General features: G+C 48.5%; 2 protein-coding genes and 1 pseudogene across 5 annotated transcripts in view; 2 read left to right on the forward strand and 1 right to left on the reverse strand.

The window, feature by feature from the left end:
* Window positions 1-3,066, forward strand: part of Olfm2 (olfactomedin 2) — a 74,624-nt gene extending 71,558 nt beyond the window's left edge. For all 4 annotated transcript variants that reach the window (XM_048446418.3, XM_085689869.2, XM_048446417.2 and 1 more), the window contains one exon: window positions 2,007-3,066. In XM_048446418.3, the coding sequence (XP_048302375.1) occupies window positions 2,007-2,684 (678 nt within the window). In that variant the 3' untranslated portion in view covers window positions 2,685-3,066. The remainder of the gene's footprint in view (window positions 1-2,006) is intronic.
* A 3,680-nt stretch (window positions 3,067-6,746) lies between these two features.
* Pin1 (peptidylprolyl cis/trans isomerase, NIMA-interacting 1) lies at window positions 6,747-19,274 on the reverse strand. The gene is made up of 4 exons (XM_048446416.3): window positions 19,136-19,274; window positions 15,046-15,264; window positions 8,020-8,130; window positions 6,747-7,279 (listed from the first exon to the last, which is right to left on the reverse strand). Exons 1-4 carry the CDS (start codon window positions 19,191-19,193, stop codon window positions 7,170-7,172), a joined length of 498 nt encoding a protein of 165 aa, XP_048302373.1. The 5' UTR covers window positions 19,194-19,274; the 3' UTR covers window positions 6,747-7,169.
* A 743-nt stretch (window positions 19,275-20,017) lies between these two features.
* LOC125408245 (ADP-ribosylation factor-like protein 4A) lies at window positions 20,018-21,796 on the forward strand (annotated as a pseudogene).
* The last annotated feature ends 2,054 nt before the right edge of the window (window positions 21,797-23,850 follow it).

The raw sequence follows: 23,850 nt of genomic DNA on the forward strand, positions 1-23,850 counted from the left end.
ACTTAAAACAGCTAGTCGTCACCCCACAATCATGGTCAGGATCAGAGGGAAATGCGTGCATGCATCTTGCTTGTTTGTGCTCAGCTCAACCTCTCCATTCTCATACATTTCAGGACTCCTTGTCTAATAAGCGATGTTGCCCACAATGGGCTGGGTCTTCCCACTTTAATGAACAATAAAGACAGTCCCCTATAGTCATGCACACAGGCCAACTCAGTGTAGGCAATCTCTCACTGAGACTCACTTCCTAGGTTGTTTCAAGCTGACATTTAAGCTAAGCATCATGAACTAGAGAGATGGCTCAGTGGTTAAGAGCACCGGCTGCTCCTATGGAGGTCCTGAGTTCAATTCCCAGCATCCACATGGTGGCTCTCAACCATCTGTAATGGAATCTGATGCCCCCTTTTGGCATGCAGGGGCACATGTAGATAGAGCACACGTACATAAAATACATAAAAATAAACCTTAACGAGCTAGCCATCACGAGGATGGTCAAGTGTCACAGAGCACAGGCAGTAACTCAACACCTCTTCACTGTGATCACTGACCTCGACTGATGACGACGGTCCAAGCGGTTGGTTAGCTTGGAATCAGATTTGCACTTATCTAGTCCTGTGCGTTCTTAGGCAGGGACACCTGGGCGAGAACCTCAATATCATTCCTCTAATTACCTTATCCTCAGTGTGGTCCCTCAATATTGGACCTGAGCTGGATAATGAGGGCATTCACGAGTGCTTTTTAGCGTGGTGGTGATAATGGCGCTGCTGAGACATTCAATGGCATGCCAGGCGACCTTGTGCTTACTGGAGTTAGCCATTGACAATGAATTTGGGCCAGGCATGATGGCATACCCCTTTAATACCAGCACTTGGGAGGCAGAGGATCTCTATGAGCTCAAGGCCAGCCTGACCTACATAATGAGTTTCAAACCAGTTTGGGCTACACAGTAAGACTCTATCTCAAAAAACAAAACAAAACAAGAACAAACAACTCCCAACCATACAAAACTTCAAAGTGATCCCTTATTATCCAATAATGTTACTTAGTGAGTACTCTCAGCCCGGTGAGACCCTGTGAGACTCACCAGTGACCCCCGTGAGTCTCCTGGGTGCACAGTGCTCCCTGATCCTTCGAATCACCACCACTCATGAGGATCTTTTTGTTGTGTGTGTTCATAAAGGTGTGTGCACAGGCAGGTGTGTGCCAATGCACGTGAAGGCCAAGGTCAACAAGAGATGTTTTTCTCTATTGCCTCCACTTTGTCTTTTTCCTTTTAGTGTGTGTGTGTGTGTGTGTGTGTGTGTGTGTGTGTGTGTGTGTTGTACACATTTGTGTGCAGGCATGTGAACTCACCAGAGGAGGCCATCAAGTGCCCTGTTCTATGTTCTCGGTCTTAGTCCCTAGCTACAGACTCTCTCACTAAATCTGGAGCTAGGCTGGCAACCAACAAGCCCCAGTGAGCCTCGTCTCTGCCCTCAAAAGCATTGGGGTTACAGGAACATGTAGCCATGCCAAGATTTTCAGATGGGTTCTGGGTTCCAACTTAATCTTCATGTTTGCAAAGCAGGTTGATTTCCCCACTAACTCATCTTTCTGATCCCTCTACTCTCCCCCTTCCCCTACCTAGTCAGGATTTCTTTAAAAACTTGCAGCCTATCAATATGGCTGTGCAGGCTGGTCAATGAGCTCCAAAGATCTGTCCCTGACTCTCCCAGCACTGAGGATACAGCTATGTGCACCACTATGTCCAGCTCTTTTGGGGATCCGAACTCAGGTTCTCATGCTTGAGTGGCAAGCACTTTACCCCCTAAACTGCCTTCCCAGGCCCATTAATGCTCACAATCGCCAAACCATAACCAGTCACAAAGGTCATAGGAAGGACTGTGACTGAGTACTGACACAGATGATGGTTGTTTGCTGATGATCAAGGTTGATCTTGCCTGGTTGGTCAGTCCCCGAGGGACACAGGTTACAGTCTCTCCAGTGACTGGCTACTGCTCTTGTAGGTCTGGTACATGGATGGCTATTACAAAGGCCGCCGGGTGCTGGAGTTCCGTACTCTGGGAGACTTCATCAAAGGCCAGAACTTCATCCAGCACCTGCTGCCGCAGCCGTGGGCAGGTACGGGCCATGTGGTGTACAACGGATCTCTGTTCTACAACAAGTACCAGAGCAATGTGGTGGTCAAGTACCACTTCCGGTCGCGCTCCGTATTGGTGCAGAGGAGCCTCCCTGGGGCTGGCTACAACAACACCTTCCCCTATTCCTGGGGTGGCTTCTCGGACATGGACTTCATGGTAGACGAGAGCGGGCTGTGGGCTGTGTACACTACCAACCAGAATGCGGGCAACATCGTTGTCAGTCGGCTGGACCCTCACACCCTGGAGGTCGTGAGGTCCTGGGACACCGGGTACCCCAAGCGCAGTGCCGGGGAGGCCTTCATGATCTGCGGCGTCCTCTATGTGACCAACTCTCACCTGGCCGGAGCCAAGGTCTACTTTGCATACTTCACCAACACGTCCAGCTACGAGTACACGGATGTGCCCTTCCACAACCAGTACTCGCACATCTCCATGCTGGATTACAACCCCAGGGAGCGGGCCCTGTATACCTGGAACAACGGGCACCAGGTGCTGTACAACGTCACCCTCTTCCACGTCATCAGCACTGCCGGGGACCCCTAGGCGTCCCTGCAAAGGCTGTGGGGATCCTTTCCACATTGCCTGTGACCCCCTCAACCTTCTCTTGGCCATGCCCTTCCCTTCCTAAATTCCTTCTCTCCACCTTCCCAGTCCAGCTTTCTGTTCTCTATCTGTGCTTTTTCTCCATTTTATTGATCTTTTGATACTTCACTTCTGAGTCTTTCTGCCTTTTTATGGATGCTTCTCTTCCTTATGACCAAACCCCTCTCTTCTCCCTCAGCCCACTCTCCATCCTTCCCTTCCCTCCCTGTTTCCCACACATTCCTTATCCCTCACTCCCTCCCTACCTCTGCATGGATTTTTTTTTTCTTAATTTACATTTTCTTTCCGGGTTGCCAGAATAAACCGGACCTTTGACATTTGATGCCTGGGTTGCTCTGTACCCAGTAGTGGTTCGAGAAGGAGACTTGACTCCACTGACTCCTTTTATTCCCTGTGCTTAGAGTGGACCTGAGGTGGAATCCTGTAACGCCCCTTCCCCCAGAGAAGCCCACCCAATTCAAAGGTGTTTCAGTCAAAAGCAATTCATTTAAAAGCAATTGGGATCAGAACAGAGAACCCTATTATGATGATGAAAACTGGTCTTAAATGCATATTCCCTGGTTGCTGGCTCACTCATTGATCTCAGTAGCGCATCACTGGGCTGTCTGATGATGTTCTAATGGCTTCTTAATAATTTGGCTGCTTTTGAGAAAGGTGAGGCCCTTCAATTTCTTCTGTGCTTTGTAATTGCGGAAATCTTTTCTACACAAGTCATGCTAGTTAATAGCAAGATTACAAGTAACTTAAAAGGTGCACAGGGCCAGGTTTTGGGCAAATCCACTACACTCCACATGAGAATTCTTTTGCCTATAAAAGGCTAGGACAGAGTCCTGGGAGTTGGTTAGGCTGAAGTGGATTCCTCCTTAGGTAACCTCTTGGACCTAGCAATTATTTCTCATTCTTCCTTAATAAATCTATTCACTGTGCAAAACAAAACAAAACAAAACAAACAAACAAAAAAAAAACCACCAACAGAAAACAGGAAAAGGGAGGTAGTAGGACAGGGCTAGACAGTCAGAGAGGCCTGGTGTTCCTGAGCTGCTCAAAGGCAGGACTGGTGGTAGCAGTGCTGGAATAAGATAAAGGATTCATTAGGAAACGGGTCCATGCAGCACAGGCTGGTCTTTTGTAGCTAAAAATGACCTGGGGTTTCTGATTCTCCTGCTTCTACTTCTACCACCACACCTGGTTTATATGGTGCTGAGGATGGAGCCCAGGGCTTCATTCATGCTAGGCAAACACTTTGCCAATTGAGTCACAGCATGAGGGCTTAAATGTCAGCCTCTGCCTGTGGGATGAGGTCAGAGCAGTGGTTCTCAACCTGTGAGTCTCGATCCCTCGCCAAACTTCTATCTCCAAAAATATTTAAGGTTTAGAACAATGGCAAAGTAAGATATGAAGTAGCAATGAAAATAATTTTACAATTGGGGGTCCCCACCACATGAAGAATTGTATGAAAAGGGCAGGGATGATGTGCAAGGCTTTCACACCATCCCTGGAAGGGGGCAGTGATACAGGCTGCCTTCCCATTCCCCATGTTAGCCCCCTGAACCCAGAGCAGGAACAGCATGTGATGATCTCCAGTGGTCCTGACCCCATCCTGCTGAGGCCACCAGGAGGCTGCTGTCCCCATCTCTAATTAATGGCCTCTGTGATTAAATCATCTCCGGGAACTTGGACTTGGATGCCATACTGGGAAGGAAATCCATGAATAATGAATGGGGCTGCCTAATGCACTCATTTAAAACCAATTTCTAAAGGCATCCTCACGAAGGGCAATTAATTCCCACGTAAATGAACAAGCATGACATGGGGGAGGTAAGGTCCTGGGTTAGCATGGGAGACAGACTAAAAACAGCAGAGGCTTGGAATGGAGGAACCCACTAGTCATCCCAGTTCTTGGGAGGCTGATGCCACCTGGGTGAGACCTTGTTTCAAAATCCCAAAAAAGAAAAAGAGTTTGTATGTTTCCCGCCTGTGACTTGTGCTCAAGGAGGTCATGGTCTCAGATATGCAGAATGTAGTTGCAACCAAGGCTGTGGAGTTCTAGCCTTTGCAGAGTATACCTGCGCCTAAAGACATGTTCCCACAAGGACAAGTCTGATGCAAATAGGTCTGTCTCATGTGGGCATGGGGTGTTCACTTGGGCCAGAGCACCTGGCAGCACATACCCACTGCATCACTCTTACACACATGCACACAAACTGTATACACATGTAAACACTTGAATGCATATGTATGTGCATACATACAAAGGATAAGCAAGCAGTCCTATCCTCCTCACTCATCCATCACAGCCAGATTCATTTGTGTCTGTCTTCTGTGGTGCTGAATTAACCAACTTTCCCTAAATCAGAGATGAGCATCTGGCTAGTCAGTAGGCTGCCATTCCCTACTGCAACAATAACCCCGAATCACCAGTGTCTGGTCTAAGAGCCCATTAAGAATGAGCAGTGGAGTCTGCACAAAGACAAGTTTCAATCCCCAATAGGGGGTGGGGTGAGGGGAGAGAGGGAAGGAGGGGTGCTAAACTGTTGCCATCCTAAAGGCCTAGGATTTATAGCCAGTTCCCTAGCAGGCCTGGGTGGGAACTTGGAGCAGGTGAGGAAAACCACATGTTGGGGACACTGAGTGGGCTCCTGGGGCACATTTATCTAACAGCCATGTTCAGTCTTGGGTTTTCACCACTATATAAAGACAAGGGAAGGGGTTGGCTGGGGTCGAAAAGGACAGACCCCACATGGAGGGTCAGGGTCATAGAGAACACAGATACCAAGTCCCAAGGCCATATACGGGATACAAATTACCACTGTGGTAATGCCTGCTTTTCACAGGCAGTGGTTCAGATGTGGCAGTAGCCCTGGGGAGATCCTTCCAGAGCTCTTGATATTGCAAGCCAGGATAGGGGTCCTCTCCTCCCCCACAAAGGCACCATCATACTTGGAGGGGTTCCACTGCCTCCTGAGCCCACCCAACTGTTTCAAGACAGTAAAGCTGTGACTGCTTGCCTTGAGTACCCACTGGCCCACAGGAGAACATTTTGCTGGAGGTATAGCCAACTCAGCTCAGCCTGTGCCCGCCTGAGCTGGGAAGAAACTCATTAAACCTTCCTAATGACAAATGCTCCAGCAGGCAGCTGGCAAAGAGCGATTGCTGGAGAAAGCAGCCAGATTGGGAGCTCAGGTGACTTCATGAGACTCAGGCCTGTGGGGAGGGAGGGCTCCCTTGGGGTCCAGGCTTAATATTGTTTTGGTCTCTAAGCCTTACTGGTTGCAGCCACCCCCACTAACCAGGCTGGCCTCATCACTTGTAGGTTAGACAGAACCTTATTGAATTCTGTGCCCTCGGGTCAAGCTAGGCTCAGGGGCAGTCTTAGGAGACATGGGCCCCCTAGCCAAGGTGGGGCAACCCGTTCCTTCTTCTCCTAGCTGCCACTCAAAGCAACATCCATTCCCCAGCTCCCTCTACCAGGATCCCTGTTCTTCTGGGAACTGACAAAGCCCCCCCCTTTACTACAGTCGAAGGGGCCTCTGTTGTCATGGAAACAGCATCTGGAGGGTGCTAGGTCTGGTGGCTGAACCCAGGAATAACCAGCCAGAAGTGGGTGGCAGATGCTGGATGCAATATGTTCTCACCAGTAAGCAATCTCTGTGTGTGCTGGGGATGGGGTGTGCCAAGGCAGGTGTTGAGCCAGGTTCCCCCCAGGATCTCTCCAGATCTACCAGATGGAAGTGGGGTGTGCAAGGGTGGTCTGTGTGTCCTTGAACAGTTTCCAGGGGAGCTGGCATAACTGGGTCTAGATCGGTGGGGCCCAGAGGTATCTTGCTGCCCTGGAATTCTATCTAGTGGAAAAAATTCTTGCCATCACCCCCAGGCCCTGGAAAAGGTGGCTTCTTAGGACTGGAAAACAGTTTGGACACCTGGGCTTGGGGCATGGAGAATGACAGTTCCCTCCCCGAGACAGGGCCTCACACCTCACGGCGAAGGTAATGAGATACAAGATCACCAACCAGTGGTTCCAGATTTAATGGAGGGTGCATGGGCGCTGCATCACACCCCGAGGCTGAGGTGCTGCATCGCTAGGTGTAGAGCGTCTGCTTTTTGCAACTGAACAGAGGAACAGAGCATAAAACTAACAAGAAACGAGGCCCTCCTGCCTGCCTCTGAGACCTGGGTGTCAGGTCACCTCTGACCCCCTGAGCCTGGGGGCTTCCACAACCCCATTGCCCTTCTGAAGTTAATTCCTTCAGAAGAAGCCTGGCTAGGACAGCCCCAAATGGGGTCAAACAGGAAGTAGGAAGCTCAGTTACTATCTCAGAGCCCCCCTCCCAGCCATTTTAGGAACAATAAATACTGAGTGACAGTAGCAGGAAGGGCGTCCATGGGCTACTCGGCAGCCCGAGCAGGCTGGCCAGGCGCCTGCCCTCATTCTGTGCGTAGGATGATATGGATGCCCGAATCTGTGAACACTGGCCCACTCATCTCCCCTGTCCGTAGAGCAAACGACGCATCCTCAAACGGTTTCTGCATCTGACCTGTGAGAAATAGCAAAGGCAGTGGGGGTCAGGCACAGGCTGCATGACAGATGGGGCTCCTGCCTGCGCCTAGTCTCAAGCACATTCATCAGAGGGTTTATGGCCCTGTCACTGTGCAGTGCTGAGCTGTGGCTCTGGGAAGCCCAAGGACAGCATGAGGGATGGCTGGCAGAGTTGTGCTCTTAGACATACTGCATGATGAACTCTCCTGGCTTCCAGCTGAACATCATCTGTCCTGCAGGTAGCTTGGGCTGACAGCAGAGGGCCTCACTAGGCTCCCTCTCCCAGGCAGGTGCCCAACACCTCACATTTCCAGCCCATGCAAAGGAGATGAAGGAGGAAAGGGAGGAGGGAGAGATCCTGATTCCCTCTGCCCTTGGCAGACCAGTCTGAGCTCTGGGCTGCCCATCTGGACCTGACCCTGCCCACTTTCCACACCTGCCAAAGGGGAAAATAGGATTCTGGGTGACAGGAGAACAGGAGTTCTCAGGGATCCCGTCCTATAGTTCTGCTAGTAGATGCCAATGACAGAACAGAGTCACCTTGATGGGCCTATGAAGGGACAATGATCTTGGGAGAAGGTTTTACACATTCCTTTTGCAGCACAAGAAACACAGGCCAGGAAGCCTGAGGGCTGTGTTGCCACCTGGTGGACCATGAAGGCACAGAGTAGGGTCTCCCTTCCTTCTTGGGCTCAACCCAACATCATAGGGAAGGGACTGAGTGTGCTTCTTGCCCACCTCTGCTGAAGGCACCAAGGTCTCCCCTGGCTTTGGCAGAGCTGCAGTCGCTGAACTGTGAGGCCAGAGATTCAAAATCTTCTTCTCCTGACTTTATCTTCTGGATGTAGCCTGCAGGGGCACAAAGGGAGAACCCCATGTAAGACACAGGGAGAACAAGCTACTCCTAGCTGGGCCAGTACATATAAAGATATGCTACTGCCCTTCCATAACACTTCCCACCCCGTCATGTCCCCCGGTTGCAAACCTGTCAGTCATTCCCATGCATCTGTGGTAATACTATGACCTTATAGGTGGGCTAGTCACTCATAGATGCACAAGAATATAAGCACCCCCACACACACTGAGTGACCTCTTTTCAGCCCTGGACAAAAACAGAGTTGGAACCTCACAGCGAATGACTGCCCACCCCTGGGCAGTCCTGGGGCAGTCAGTCTCAAGGCTCTGGAGACTGCAGGTGGCTAGAGTATGCAGTCAAGCTCTGCACAGAAGCTGGTGGCATCTTCAGCTGTGGGCATCAGAAGTCCCTACCCATGCAACATGGGAGGCACAGCCGAGTGCTCACTAGGACATTTTGAAGAGACTCTGAGGTGAGGCTGTAAGGGCAGTGTGTGAGAATCCGCACAACTATTCCACAGGCAAGCCACACAACAGGCGCTACAACTGGCAGAGCCCAGGAAGCACTAAAGCATCTCCACTAGGTCGTGACTCTCCTGCAGGGTCAGAAGGTCAGGGCTGCGGAGAGGAAGGTGAATGGTGACTGAAGCAGTCTCAGAGTTCCATCTCTTGAGTCCACAATGGTGGAAGGAAGAACCAATTCCTGTAAGTTGTCATCTAACCTTCAAACACACTTGCCAACCATCAAAACAAAATAACAAACAACAACAATATGTAAAGGACTGAGGCTCAGGGCAGTGAGATCACAGCACCATGTCTGTACGACTCATATCTCAGGAGCAGGGCGCACATGCATGCGGGTGCATGGAAGATTATGTTAAGCACAAAGAGACACTTGCTAGGGAGGGAGCTGCCAGGCACCTCAGTCCAGGCAGTGCCTGAGGTGGACCAAAAAGCCTGTGACACACAAGATCCTCTGTCCCCTACTCCTGTGTCCAACCTGCAGCCATCAAACAGACAGATGCCCAGGGAAGCCACTCTGACCTGAGCAGCCCTCAAAGCTTTCCCAGCTGGCCTGGCAGAGACTCCCCAAGGAACCCTGTTCTTTTATTTCTGAGACAGAGCCTCCTACGTAGCCTGGGCTCTCCTTGAACCCTCATCCTTCCTGCCTCAGCTTCTGGAGTGTTGGGGGTCAAAGGCTCACAATAGGCTCCACAATGAGCTCATCAGGGTGGCCTGACACAGATGCTCCTGGACTTCCACCCACCCATCCTTCCTGCCTGATCTTCAAAAGGTTTCTGAATACCTGTACCCAGTGTGCACATCACTGAAGGTCCCAATGGTGCCTGTCTCCAACAGCTACTTCTGCTACAACCGGTATCTTGAAGCCTAGAAACCCAACCACTTCCCAAGGGCTCTGGGCCTCAGGTTTCTGTAGGGTCAATGCCTGGCACACAGGGCAGGCAGTATGACTGAGAGCCCAGGCGGCACTCCTATCCGAATGAATTGCAAGGCAGCTACTTTGGTGTTTGGTCTGCCCACTGCCAGGGTACACCTGACTATCAGGAGCTCCCCAATTCCCCTCTGTTCTGCCTATCCTTGCTACCTTGGTCAGAACTGGCTGTCACCACAAAGCACTGCCTAGAGTCTGTCACAGGCACACAAGGCCATGTAGTTTGACCTGCATATCATGGTGACATCTATCTGAAAGACATGGTATTAAGAGTCCCCTTGTACAGAATGAATCGTATCAGTGACCCTGACCTGTTAACGTCTTGTTTCTACTCCCCCTGGATGCCTGGGTGTATTCCCAGGCCCACCTTCACAGCACTGGACTCCCTATGTTCTTCTGTGGAGAACAAAGGATATACCCAAAATCTGCCCACCTAGATGTAGCCATGTAGATATGATAGGGTTTCTTTCTTTTTTTAAATTTATTTTTATTTTATGTACATTGGGTACTTCGCCTCCATGTATCCCTATGTGAGAGTGTCAGATCTTTGGAGTTATGGGCAGTTGATAGACCATCATATGGGTGCTGGGAATTGAACCCATTCTTCTGGAGGAGTCAGCTGTGTTATCTTTCCAGCCGTCCCTCCCCTCCCCCCAGCCATAGTTTCTTACTCATTGTCAAGTAACAGCTGTTTAATAATGAAAGCACTGGGCTGGATGGTACAAGCCTAGAAATCTTGGCACTCAGGACTCTGAGTGGGCTATCTGGGCTACATAATGAGATGCTGTCACAAAAAAGAAATTTAGCCAGGTTCCCTTGTTTACCGATGCTCCCCACCCCTATACCTAGACCTGTGCACTAGACAGGAGTTCCTGGAGGCTAAGGAATTCATGAATAAGTGAAGTAACATCTAGCCTGAGGAAGCAGATAGGGACCTATCACTATTCTTCAGACAGAGACACTGCCATCACTTGCTTTTTGTCGCCTGGACCTCTGTACTCTGAGGCCAGACTTCCTGGGCTTCCTCCAGGACAAATCCCAGCTTCACTGCGAGGCAGGATGGAATAGCACCCCAGCCAGGACTCTGGGGGAGAATTCTCCCTCTGGGAACAGCCTCTCCAGAGCTCCCACACAAGAACAGGGCCCTCTACCTGCTTTGGGATTGTGGTGGTTTGAATATGAAAAGCCCCATAGGCTCATATATTTGAATGCCTAGTCACCAAGGAGTGAAAATGTTTGAAAGGATTAGAAGGATTAGGAGGTGTGGCCTTGTTGGAGAAAGTGTATTGTCAGGGGTGGACTCTAAGGTTTCAAAAGAAACCAGGCCCAGTGTTTCTCTCTCTGCCTGCCTGTGGATCAGGATGTAAAGTTCTCAGCTACTTCTCCAGTGCCAATTGTGCTACCATGTACCCTGCTATGACGATAATGGACTAACCTCTGAAATGGTAAGCAAGCCCCCAATTAAATGCTTGTTTTTATAAGAGCTGCCTTGGTCATGGTGTCTCTTCACAGCAACAGAACAGTGACTAAGAAAAGGGCATTCAGGAGCCCCCTAGATAGCAAGTCTAACAGATGAATATCCATCTCTGTAGACGTGTGAGGTCAGTAGTCTAAAGCTCGGAGGAGAGTCAGGCCATGCTCTAATTCCAGCTGCTGGATCTGATTCTATGCTGTGGTTCCCCAGCCTTATGAATATTCAATGGCCAAAAGAAGGGTTAATTCTGCTTCTGGGAGCCTCATAAAATGACTGCTCTATGAATTGGGGTATTGGGGAGCCAGGGAGATGGTTCAGTGGGTAAAGGTGCTTGTGCCATCCCTTACTATTTGAGCTTCATCCTCAGGACCCCCACAGTGGAACAGGAGAACCAACTCCTGCAGGTTTTCCTCTAACCTCAACTTTGTATGCTTTGTATGCTCAATTTGTATGCTTGCATGCATACAAATAAATGAGTGTAAAAGAAAAAAAATTAATGGGTTAATGGGAGCTCTTACTTCAGAGGGTTATTCTGAGGGATGAATGTGTGACTGCCATAGCCAACACTGATGCAGAACAAGTCCTTGACAGACATACATGCTCATTGCTCTGTTATAGGCTGCATGATAATGTCCCAATATTCACAATGAAGAAGTCCTGGTTCCATATATTACTATCCTTGGAGATAAGGAGTTTACAAGGGAGGGCCCTGAAATGTTAAGTACCTGTTCATAAGAAGAGACACTGTTAGGCTAAGGTTTTAGCTCAGTTGGCAGAGTGTTCGTCTTCCCGCACCAGGCCCCAGGTTCAATCTCCAAACTAGGAATAGCGGCACAAACCTATAATCCTAGTACTTAGAAGCTAGAAGTAGACAGGTCAGAAGTTCAAGGTCACCCTTGGCTACACAGGGAGTTAAAAGTCAGCCTGGGCTGTATAAGCTTTATCAGTAAAGGGGTGGGGTGGGGGGAGCAAACATAAAGTAGCCAAGATCGCCAAAGAATACAACAGAAGCAGCTGTCTGCAAGACAAGAAAAGCAATCTCACCTCATGTTACAGCAGACTAAGGGACAGAATGAATCAAAAGGGTGCTTCCTCACCCTAAGAATGTCTAGGCAATCCCCTTGCCCATTCTACAGAATCAAAGGTTCTCCAAGATCACAGTGGCCCATAGGTCAGGAAAGAGGTAACATCATTAAGTGTGCCATCCTCGAAGACCCAAGACCCAGCAGGAGGGCCTCAGAGACCGAGTCATACGTCAGAGGAGATCCTTGAAGCCTGGAAAGGGGGCTGCTTGTATTCTCATTCTGGGCCTTCCAGAATTCTCAGGGCCTGGATGAATAGGGACAGAGCAACAGAGAACAGGGAGCTAGGAACTGTCCATAGCTTGACTGCCTCAGATAAGAACACTGTAATGATACCATGGGGCCTCAGGTTTCTTCTGGCTGTTTCCCAGCAGATGCAGAGGAGCCACTGCTGAAAATGGAGCTGTAGCAGGGATGTAGAGGTGCTGCTTCCAAAGTTGGCAGTCTGTTTCCTCAGGGCAGAAGGAAACTGATGGTACTCTCCAGATCAAGGTAGGCAACTAGGGCAGGCACTGCCCCATTACTGTTACCTGATCCCCTGCAACAAGTTCTGGGTTTAAGGTGAGCCAGTGTCTCAAAAAATAAAAAATAAAAAAAAGACCTATGGGGCTGGAGATGGGTTGGTGATTCACTGATGGATGAAGGAATTATCACAACAGCCTGTTACTCTAGTTCCAGGGATTTGATGCCTTCTGGCCTCCATGGGTAGCAGGCATGCATGTGGTATATAACTCATACATACACATAAAGTAATCTTAAACAAATCACATAAAGGGCTAGCAAGATGCCTTAGCAGGTGATTACACTTGCTGCCAAGCCAGATGATCTTAATTTAATCCCCAGGACTCACATGGTAGGTGAGAGTTCACCTCTGAGAATTGTCCTTTGATTTCCACACTTGAACATGTGCATTCCTATATGCATATGCATGCACTCATTCACGCACGCGCGCACACGCACACACATGCACAAACACACACACACTGAAGAGATAGTTTAGAGGTTAAGAGCACTGGCTGCTCTTACAAAAATCTTGGGTTCAGTTTCCAACAACCACATGGTAGCTCACAAACCTACTTCCAATTTTACGGAATGCAATGCCTTTTTCTAGCCTCCTCTGACACCAGGCACACACAAGGTACACATACGTACAATCAGGCATAAGACATATGCATATATTTATCAAAAAATAGGTAGTTTCAAAACAAAACAAAGAATGATTCAAAAACAAAGTCTGCCAACCTTGCTGTAAATTACAAAAGAAAAGTGGCCAGCCTCTGCCTGTGGGACAAAACTGACTATCACTCTGCAGAGCCAGCGCTGTGCTCGCCAGACCCACCCACAGACGCCCTGGCCCCTCCCTGATCAAAACTGCCTCTATCACTGCATTGCTACAACGGCCCTTGGGGGTAGGTATAAATTAACACTCATTTTACAGAAGAGAAAACTGAGTCTTGAGTGAGACTGAGTCTCCCAGAACACAGAGCTTACCAGACACAGCCACTATCTAACCAGGGTATGCTGGCTTTCTAGACCTACTCACTCCAAATTGCAAGTAGAAAGAAAAGAGAGAGGGGCCTATGTGGGACACATTCATCCCAAGTATAGGTACTTTTTTTCAAGGTCTTCAAGTAGCCTAGGCTGGCCTTGAACTCAATATGTAGGACCCAGAACTCAAAATAGATAGATAGATAGATAGATAGATAGATAGATAGATAGATAGATAGATAGATAGATAGATAAAATTGCAGGGGCTGGAGAAATGGCTTAGAGGTTAAGAGCACTGGTTGCTCTTCCCTTCCAGAGGTCCTGAGTTCAATTCTCAGCAACTGCATAGTGGCTCACAACCATCTATAGTAAGATCTGGTGCCCTCTTCTGGCCTGCAGGCATATATGCAGGCAGAACTCTGTATACATAATAAATCTTTTTAAAAATTGTATTTATTTTTGCACACATGACAGTGTTTTCACTGAGGCCAGAGGACAGCTTGAGGGAGGTGGTTTTCTTCAACTGTGAGGGTTCTAGGAACTGAATTTAGGCCCTCAGGTTTACCAGCAAGTGCTTTTACCCACTGAGCAGTCTTTCTATCACCAAGCTTGAATTTCTGATCCTTTGTCTATCTCTATACTGAGATTACAGAGGGTTCACAGGGTACTAGACACTGAAGCCAGGGCTTCCTGCAAGCTAGGTGGCATGCTAACAACTGAGGTACAACCCCAGTACAATGCAGGCACTTCTCTAGAAGTGACAGCTGAGCAGACTGGGTGGAGGGTTTGGTGGCCCCCTTCTACAAGGCCCCCATGATGGGTAGTACTTATTGTCAGTTTGGCAGGAACTGGAATAACCTGGAAGATGGGCTGCTGGGAATCCTGCAGGGATTATCCTGATCATGGTAACTGATATGAGGGACCCATCTTACTTGTTGGCAGGACCATCCCCTGGGTAGGGAATCCCAACCTAAAAGACAGAGGAGGCAAACTGAACTGGCACAGGCACACTGCTCTTTGTTCCTGACAACATCATGATGGCTCCCACTCTTGCCACTATGACTTTCTTGTTGTGAACTGTGACCTGGAACTGTGATGTGAGTCCAAACAAACCTTTCTCAAACTGTGTATTATTTTCTTTTTAAACTTAAAAAAGTTTACATTTATTTATTGGGATGGCGGTGGGGGAAGACAGCACACATGCCATGGTGGGCCGAGGAGGTGAGAGAACAACTCCGAGGAGCAGTTCTCTCCTTCCATCACGGGTATTCCAGGAACGGGATGCAGGGCTTTAGCAGCGAGTGCCTTTGTTGGCTGAACCCTCCTGCTGGCCTTCGTCAGGGTTATTTTGTCACAGGATCAGGAAAATGAACTGAGAACCCCCCCAACAAGTCCCCATCTCCCCCACTCACCATTGATCAGCTCCAGGGCCTCCTCCTTGCTCCTGGTGATCTTTTCCTGCCGCCAGGATGAGGGCCTCCGAGATTGGCTGTGCTTCACCAACAAGTGTGAGCAGCGCACCCTGGCTGGCTCTCCCTGGCCATTCTTGCTACTGCCTCCAACACTGCTGCTGCCGCTGGGCCGCTCCCACTGGCTGGCATTGGTGATGTGATTGAAGTAGTATACCCGACCTGGGGGAGAGCAGCACCTAGTTCAGCTAAGGCTGGGCTGAGAAGGACTCCATCCTGAAAGCCAGGATGAGGATTGGCTTGGAAGGTATTTTCTTTAATAGACCCATTTCCTGATCCACCCTGTGCTATAGGTGTGGGAGGATACTGTCCCCACCAGGACCTGTTTCAGACAGGACTGTATTAATGCTCTAGGTGGAGACAGACAAGCACTAAACCAGCAAATCAGAAAACAAAACAAAACAAAACAACAAAAACCCCACTGCTGCCAGTTTTGCATGATGGCTCAGCAGGTAAAGGAGCTCACCAGAGTCTGATCACCTGAGTTTGAGCTTCAGGAACTTGCTTAGTAGAAGGAGAACCCACCCACCCCAAGATGTCCTCTGACCTCCGCATGTTATGCCATCCTACAAAATAAATGAAATCAAAAGTTTAAGAGCATCCTCAGCTACAGAGTTTGAGAACAACCTTGGCTACAGGGGATCCAATTTCAAAAACACATAAGCAAACAAAATACTGTGGGCCTGGGGCTCCAGCTCAGATACAGTGCTTGCCTGGCATTTGTGAGGTTCTAGTTTCAAGTTCCAGTATCACACATTCACCAAAAAGGTAAGAACATGACTGTTTCTATCCATCAACTCACTGCAAACAAAACCCAGGCATTACCTCCTCTATCTTGCTCACAGCAATAACCACCATGCCTTGTGCATAAACAAGAGGTAGATACTCCCAAAGCTCTATTCTTTTTGGGGGAGGGAGGGAGGGTTTCAAGATAGGGATTCTCTGTGTAGCTTTAGCTCTCCCAGAATTCACTCTGTACACCAGACTGGCCTTGAACTCAGAGACCGACCTGTCTCTGTCTTCTGAGTGCTAGGATTAAAGTCATGCATCACCACTGCCCAGCCCCAAGTTTTATTCTTCTTTTCTTTTTCTCCCCCAAAGCTTTATTCTTAATTCCACCCCTGGTAGCCTAAATTGGAGAGCAAGGAAGCAGCATTACTAGGGGGCCTGATGTTATCTAAGAGACATCTAAGTGACAGTGAGGAGCAAAAAGTAGAGGGCAAATCAAAAACTTAAGGGAAAAGCCTGGTTTGGTAGAGCACACCTATAAGCCTAGCACTAGGGAGACTGAGGCAAGAGGATGGATATCTGCTGTTGAAGTCAGTCAGGGTAAATCTGCAAGACTGCCTCAAAAAAACTGAAGGAGCTGGGCAGTGGTGTAGCTCGCCTTTAATCCCAGCACTGCAGGAGGCAGAGTTCAAGGCCAGCCTGGTCTACAGAGCGAGTTCCGGAACAGGCTCCAAAGCTACAGAGAAACCCTGTCTTGAAAAACCAAAACAAGAACAAAACAACAATAAAAATCTGAAGGAGAAAACCCTGTCTCAAACACACACACACACACACACACACACACACACACACACACACACACGTGAAGGAGAGTTGGTTGTGGTTGTATACACAAGTAGGATTTGCTGAAGGAGGTGGAGACAGGAGGATCACAAGCTTGAGACTAGCCTGGGCTATACATTTTTAGCCAGGCGTTGGCGGCACTCACCCAGGCAGAGGCAGCTGGATTTGAGTTTAAGACCAGCCTGGCCTATAGAATAAATTCCAGGACAGCAGGGCTACACAGAAACCTGGCTTCTCAAAAAACCGGGGTGGGGGGGGTGGGGAGATAGTGAAGGGGAAAAGAGGAAGAGAAGGGAGGGTCCTGGAAGGAGCTTGAAGGAAGGACCAATATTCTGGATCACTCCAAGGGCTTAGAATCTTTCTGGATTAAAGAGCTGACCTAGCACCTAGAAGGACTGGGTAGCTGGGCGGTGGTACATGGTACATGCCTTTAATACTAGCACTTGGGAGGCAGAGGCAGGTGGATTGCTGTGAGTTCGAGGCCAACCTGGTCTCTAAGAGCTAGTTCCAGGGCAGGCTCCAAAACTATAGAAAAGCCCTGTCTTGAAAAACCAAAAAAAGTCTCACTATGGGGGCTGGAGAAATGGCTCAAGAGATTCTTAAAAGCATAAACTGCTCTTCTAGGGGACGGGCAGGACTTCCAGCACACACATGGAGGCTTATTGCTGTCTGTAATTCTGGTATGAGGGCATCTAGCATCCTCTTCAGGCTTCTGTGGGTACTTCATGCACATGGTGAGACAAGTACAAGCATAGTAACACATTTTAAAAAAAAAATCTACGTAGTCCGGGGTTAACTATGAACTGGACACCCTCCCGCTTCTGCCTCTTAGGTGGAAATACAGCTATGTGCCACCATACCCACCTACAACTATGTTTACGCTAGAGGTTACAACCTCAGGCCAGGAATGAACAGCCTGGACAGGAGCAAGGACTGCAGGGCTAAATCCAACTAAAACCTTAGTAATTGGCCACCTCCCTGAACCTCAGCCTTCTCATCTGAAAAACTGGGGCAAGAGAATAAGGACATCAGAGCTAGGCATGGTGTCACACAAGTGTAGCCCCAGTGCTTGAGAGGCTGAAGTAGAAGGATCTTGAGTTAGAAGCTAACTTGGGCTACACAGGGAGAGACTTTATCTTAGTGTGAGTTGGTAATTCCAGCGCTCACTGAGGAAGACCAGAGGTTCAAGGTCATCCTAGGATAGGCAGCAAGTTCAGGACTAGTCTGAGCTCGTTCTCTCTCTCTCTCTCTCTCTCTCTCACACACACACACACACACACACACACACACACACACACACACACACACTCACATGAGAAAGAGAGGAGGAGGGGGGCAAATTAAAAAAAAAGGGTGGCTCATGGGTAAACGTGCTTTCAATCAAGTCTGAAGATGTGAGCTTGAGCTCTGATACTCTCATGGTGGAAACAGAGAGACCCCTGCAAGTTATTGTCTGATCGCCACATGCACATACACTAAATATACTACTACTAATATTACTAAAAAAGATTCTGTATCAATAAGTAAGCTGGGCAAAGCAGTGCATGTCTGTAAACCTAGTACTTGGGGGGCTGAAGCGGGAGGATGGAGCAAGAACTCTAAACCTAGTCGTGTTAATTCAGAGAAAGCTAACATATTCATTGTCCAGCACCCTGATATTCAGTAAGAATTATGAGTGAGCTCTGTAGGCAGCAGCGACCCTGGCTCTACCGGAGATGCCGGCTGCTCCTCTGGGCGTTGCCGCAGACACTGGCAAGGGGACTCTGGGGACAGAAACTCACTGCATTCTAGGGCATTCCCAGTCCCTGAACTGCATCATCTGATGAGTTCTTTCCGTGTCCTGGCCTCAGTTTCCCCACTAGAAAAATGAGAATAATTCCTTCCTTGAAAGATGGGCACGACAGAGAGAGAGGAGAGGGGAGAAAATGAGCCAAAGGAGAGGAAGGGAGAGGAAGGGGTGAGCGGGATAGAGATGGAGGGAGTGAGGTGAGGGATAAGGGAGAAAGGACGTACAGACTTGTGAAAGAAGCTGAACTCTTTCAAAGCGCTTGGCACCATGCCTGGCCCAGAGGTGAACCGGCCTGTTTATAAGACGTCGCTGTCACAGGATCCCGCGCTGGAGATGACCGGGCACGTGCCACAGATGCTGCCCGAGAACCCAGATCTGGGTGGCCCACGCCCACTGTACCGGGACGGGGTCTCTTCCTCCCAATGGAGCCCCGAGGTGCAGCCTCGTCTCTTAGCGGCGTCTGGGCCCAGTAGTGAGCGAGGGTCCGGACGTGCCCGTACCCCCAACCTCCTGCCTCAGTTTCTGGCTCTCCAGGCCCGTTACGCCGCGGAGGAGCCAAGCCCGAGGCAGGGCGGCGATGCGGCCCGACTGTCCCCGTGAGCTCGAGCCCAACTTCTGCAATCTCGCGAGGACCCGGCCCGGCCCGGCCCCTGGCCGACCCGCAAGAGGTACCTGAACTGCGACTCATGCGCTTCTCCCAGCCCGGCGGCAGCTTCTCCTCGTCCGCCATCTTCCCTCCTGCCGCAGCGCCCGCTCCGCCTCCGCGGCTCTGACCCCGCGCCAACCTGCGCCGTTGCTGATTGGCTCGTCCAGTAGAGACGTCCATTGGATGGCCCCGCGGCGTCTCAAGCGCTCTAGCATTTTATTGGACTCACCGGCGATTTCCTGGACCGCCCCTGCACGTACTCTCCGCCCCCCGTTCCGACCTCACTGCTGATTGGCCCATCTGGAAACAACGTTCATTGGACGCCCAGGCTCTCTTTAAGCGTCGAAGGTCTCTGCACCCTTCCTGGTGGGCTCAGCCCACAGAGTAGAGCTTATTGATTGGCTTCTGTGACAGCCAGTCCGCCTTATTGAGCCGCTTTCGGAGGTCGGTCGGCCTCTGCACGGAAGCGGCTCGCTGGTAAGGAGGTATTTGGTGCTTTTGCTGTATTTTACCGTTGCCATAGCAATGCAGTTGCCTTGGTGACGAGAAGCTTAAGTGCCCAAAGCCTAAATTTGGCTTTTCAGTTCTCCCTCTTCCCACCTGTTTCCTCCAAAGCGAAGCGGTCCTTTTACGTTTTTGCAAAGCTAACCATTTCACTGGTCTATTCATCCACTTTCCACGTCTTTTTTTTGGAACCTACTTAACTTATTCCTTCTCCATCTGGCTCTTTCCTAAGTCCTGGCTGGGTGATAGCACTGCCACTAGGATGAGGAAAGGGAATAGGAGAGGGTGGGCGACTTGGACGACCAGTTTAAGTCAAATGATAGTTTGTGGAGGAAACTGACATGGTGGTGAATAACCAGCATTCAGGAGTTCGAGGCCAGCCTGGTCTACAAAGTGAGTTCCAAGACAGCCAAGGTTACACACAGAAACCCTGTCTGAAACAAAACAAAGCAAAGCTGGGCGGTGATGGTGCACGCCTTTAATCCGAGTTCTTGGGAGGCAGAGGCAGGCGGATCTCTAAACTCGAGGCCAGCCTAGTTTACAAAGAGAGTTCCAGGGCAGCCAGAGCTAAACAGCGAAACCCTGTCTCTAAAAACCTGTAGTGGTATTTCATTTTATTTTAATAAATAAAACTAGACTGAAGTTCAGAGAGTAAAACAGCCACACTGGCCAGCCTTACAGACCAGGCTGCAACAACACACACCTTTAATCCCAGTAGCCACACTAGTTTGCCATAGAAACCCGGTAATGCATGCCTTTAATGCCAGAACTAGAAATGATTATAAAACAGGAGGAGAGAGAGTTGCACGGAGGTTTCGGCTGACAGATGCCGGCCAATGGTTCCTTGTTGGGATCCCGACTCTAGCCCAGGAGCAGTCTCGTAGCTCGATCACCCAGGAAGCGAAATTGTAAGCGAACTAAGAGAAACATGTTCAGTTGGGTTTGGGATGCTGTTCGCAGCTGGAAATGGAGAATGGACTGTAAGACTAGACTTCCAACCTGCCCAGCCTGCCCTCCTTTCAGTTTTTTCATCTTGGTATTCCGGGTTTGGACTGCGCTGGGAAGAAGACAGTTTTGTACAGGCTGCAGTTCAATGAGTTTGTAAATACCATACCTACCAAAGGATTTACCACTGAGAAAATTAAGGTAACCTTGGGCAATTCCAAGACAGTCACTTTTCACTTCTGGGACGTAGGTGGTCAAGAGAAGTTAAGGCCACTGTGGAAGTCATACCCGATGCACAGATGACATCGTGTTCGTAGTGGACTCTGTCGATGTGGAGCGAAATGGAAGAAGTCAAAACGGAACTTCATAAAATAACTAGGATATCAGAAAATCAGCGGGTCCCTGTGCTTATAGTCGCTAACAAGCAAGACCTGAGGAACTCACTGTTAGCAATGGGGGAACTGAGCTCGCTGACCCCTTGGCACCTGCAACCCACCTGTGCAATCATAGGAGACGGACTAAAGGAAGAACTTGAGAAACTACACGATATAATTAAAAGAAAAATGTTGTGGCTACAAAAAAAGAAGAGAATGGTCGTGCCCTTCGTGTGGATGTAGAATGGTTTCCTAGGGCTGGTTCTGACGAGTTGAGGAGTGTACAGCCTAGTTTGCCTGTCTGCCCTCCCGGACGCTATTAAAGCTTTGTTTGGTTGAACAGTCAGATACCCAACTTTGTTGCCTTGGAGAAGATGTATAAATGCAATGCTTCTTAAAGTGGTCTCTTCTCCCTGACCTACAGATCTTTTGGTACTACCATTTTTGGAAGTCAAAAAAGTCTGGTAATTGGCCAGAAAACAATTTTTGTGGAAATATTTGACCTGAATTAGTGAAATAAAACTTTAAAGAGTGAAAAAAGCCCAACAACAATAACAACAACAAAAAATGTGAGGAGACAGCTCTCAGACAGTCTCATTCTGAGATTCTTGGGAGGCAGAATCGCCATTTCATACTGAGGTAGAGGTACGAGCCAGTGGCTAGCTGTTTTACTTTTCAGACCTTCAGGTTAAATCCCAATTTCTGACTCTGAGCTTTCAAAGACGACAACAACAACAACAACAACAACAACAACAAAAAAGAGGACTTTTTCAGTTTACCAGGTCTGCACATGGTGCACATTCATGCATACATGCAGGTGAAGCATAAAATTTTAAAAATGTTACTTTATGCCAGTGGTGGCAGGCAGAGGCATTAGGATCTCTGAGCTCGAGGTCAGCCTGGTCTACAAAGGGAGTTCAGGACAGCCAGGGCTACACATAGAAACCCTGTCTCTAAAACTATTTCATTTGTAAGGGAGACTGCCATGATAACTGTGTAGTTAGAGGACAATTTATGGCAATCTGTTCTCTCCTTCCACCATGGGGCTCTGGAGGTCAAACTAAAGTTGTCAGGCTTGGTAGCACCTTACTGGCCCTGGATACTTAATGATTTGCAAAGACAGCAATGGGGGAAGGTTCAATGCAGACCCTTGGGTGACCTCAAGAGGATGACGCACAGTGACATGAACTCATGAAAGGGGATTAAAAGTAAGATGTGGTGCATGGGCTCAAAGCTTCACTCTACCACTTGCTTACCCTCGAAGATTCAGCTCTCCCACTGCAAAGTGTAGATTAAGTGGTAATACCTCTTGCTGATGTGAAGATCAAATTACTTATTCCTATATAAAGCTTTCAGGATAGGATCAGGGGTGTTAGCCAGTAAAAAAAAAGCAAAAACAAAAACAAAGAAACTCACCAGGTGAAAAAAACAAATCACAAGGCACATAGCAATTATGGTATGAAAGCATGGATCAAGGAGTGGGTAAGAGCATTCACTACAAGTCTGATTGGCTATTTCACTGGCAAGTCCATCTACCCTGTTTCTGAAGCAAAGAATTCTTTGCTGGTGTTCGTGCCCACTTCTTTGGCATCCCAAAAGACTGGAAACTGGCAGCTCTCTAGGACTTCCCTGGGACTCCAGCACCAAACTGGGACTGTTGAGACATCCAGTGAACCGACAACCTCCAGATCTTTGATCTTTCCCTCAGGAGATGGATATTGTTGGACTACTTAAGCCTGTAGGCCACTCTAATAAATGGCTTATACACACACACACACACACACACACACACACGCACACACACACACACACACATTGTTGGACTACTTAAGCCTGTAGGCCACTCTAATAAATGGCTTACACACACACACACACACACACACACACACACACCTATATATATGTCTATCTAATTTTCCCTATTTGTATTTGAGCTAGCCTCAAGTACAAGCAGTAAACAACAAAGACACCAAATCTCAAACAAGGTAAAAGGCTAGAACTGACAGCCAAGATTGTTGTCTGATCTCCATAAGTAGGTTCACACATGAATTCAAATGCACACCATGGTATATGGAAGTCTACCCCCTGCCACATGCACACACATGAAAATAAGAAAAATGTAACAAAAATTTAAATCCAAATAGTATATATGTAAATATATACTTATATACGTGGGTGTTATGGCTATTCTTTGTTGTCAACTTGATTACATTTGGGATTAATTAAAACTCAAGCAGCTGGGTATACTTGTCAGGGATTTTCTTTCATGATTAAATCATTTGAGGTGGGAAGACCACCCTAAACCTTAATATTTTGGGTTGGGAAGAGCCACCTTTAATCTGGGCCATCCCTTCTGACTGGCAGTTCATATAAAAGCCAAGAAGAAAGAAGCACTTGCTCTTTGCTTGCTCACCCACACTCTTCCTGCAAGTCCACTTCTTTGCTGGCATTAGAACTTACTTCTTCAGGATTCTGGCATATAACTGAAGGCTAGCTGAGAAATCCTGCCTCAGATTCTTGGACTTTACCCTGAGACAGCCACTGTTGGAATAGTTGGATCATAACCGTAAGCCTCCCTAATATATCCTGTGTGTTTGTTTGTGTGTCTTCATTCTATCAGTTGTTTCTCTACAGAACGCCAGTACAGTGAGTTTTTAAAAACAGATCTACGTAGCCCATTGTGCTACTTTTCTCACTCCTATAACAAAATACCCGATAAAAGCAATTTTAGGATTTTACCAACTAGCTACATACCCAGCTGCCTTCCACTTTTTCAGATGGGGTCTCTTGCTTAGATTGGTCCTACTTTTGCCACTCAAGTAACTTTATTTGTTTTTACAAGTATGTATGTGTTTCTGTGAGTGCTTAGATGTGGAGGGTAGAGGACAACCTTGAGTGTCATTTTAGAAACACAATCT

Source organism: Myodes glareolus, chromosome 4 (assembly GCF_982192425.1).
Source record: "Myodes glareolus chromosome 4, mMyoGla1.1, whole genome shotgun sequence".
Classification (NCBI taxonomy): Eukaryota; Metazoa; Chordata; class Mammalia; order Rodentia; family Cricetidae; genus Myodes; species Myodes glareolus.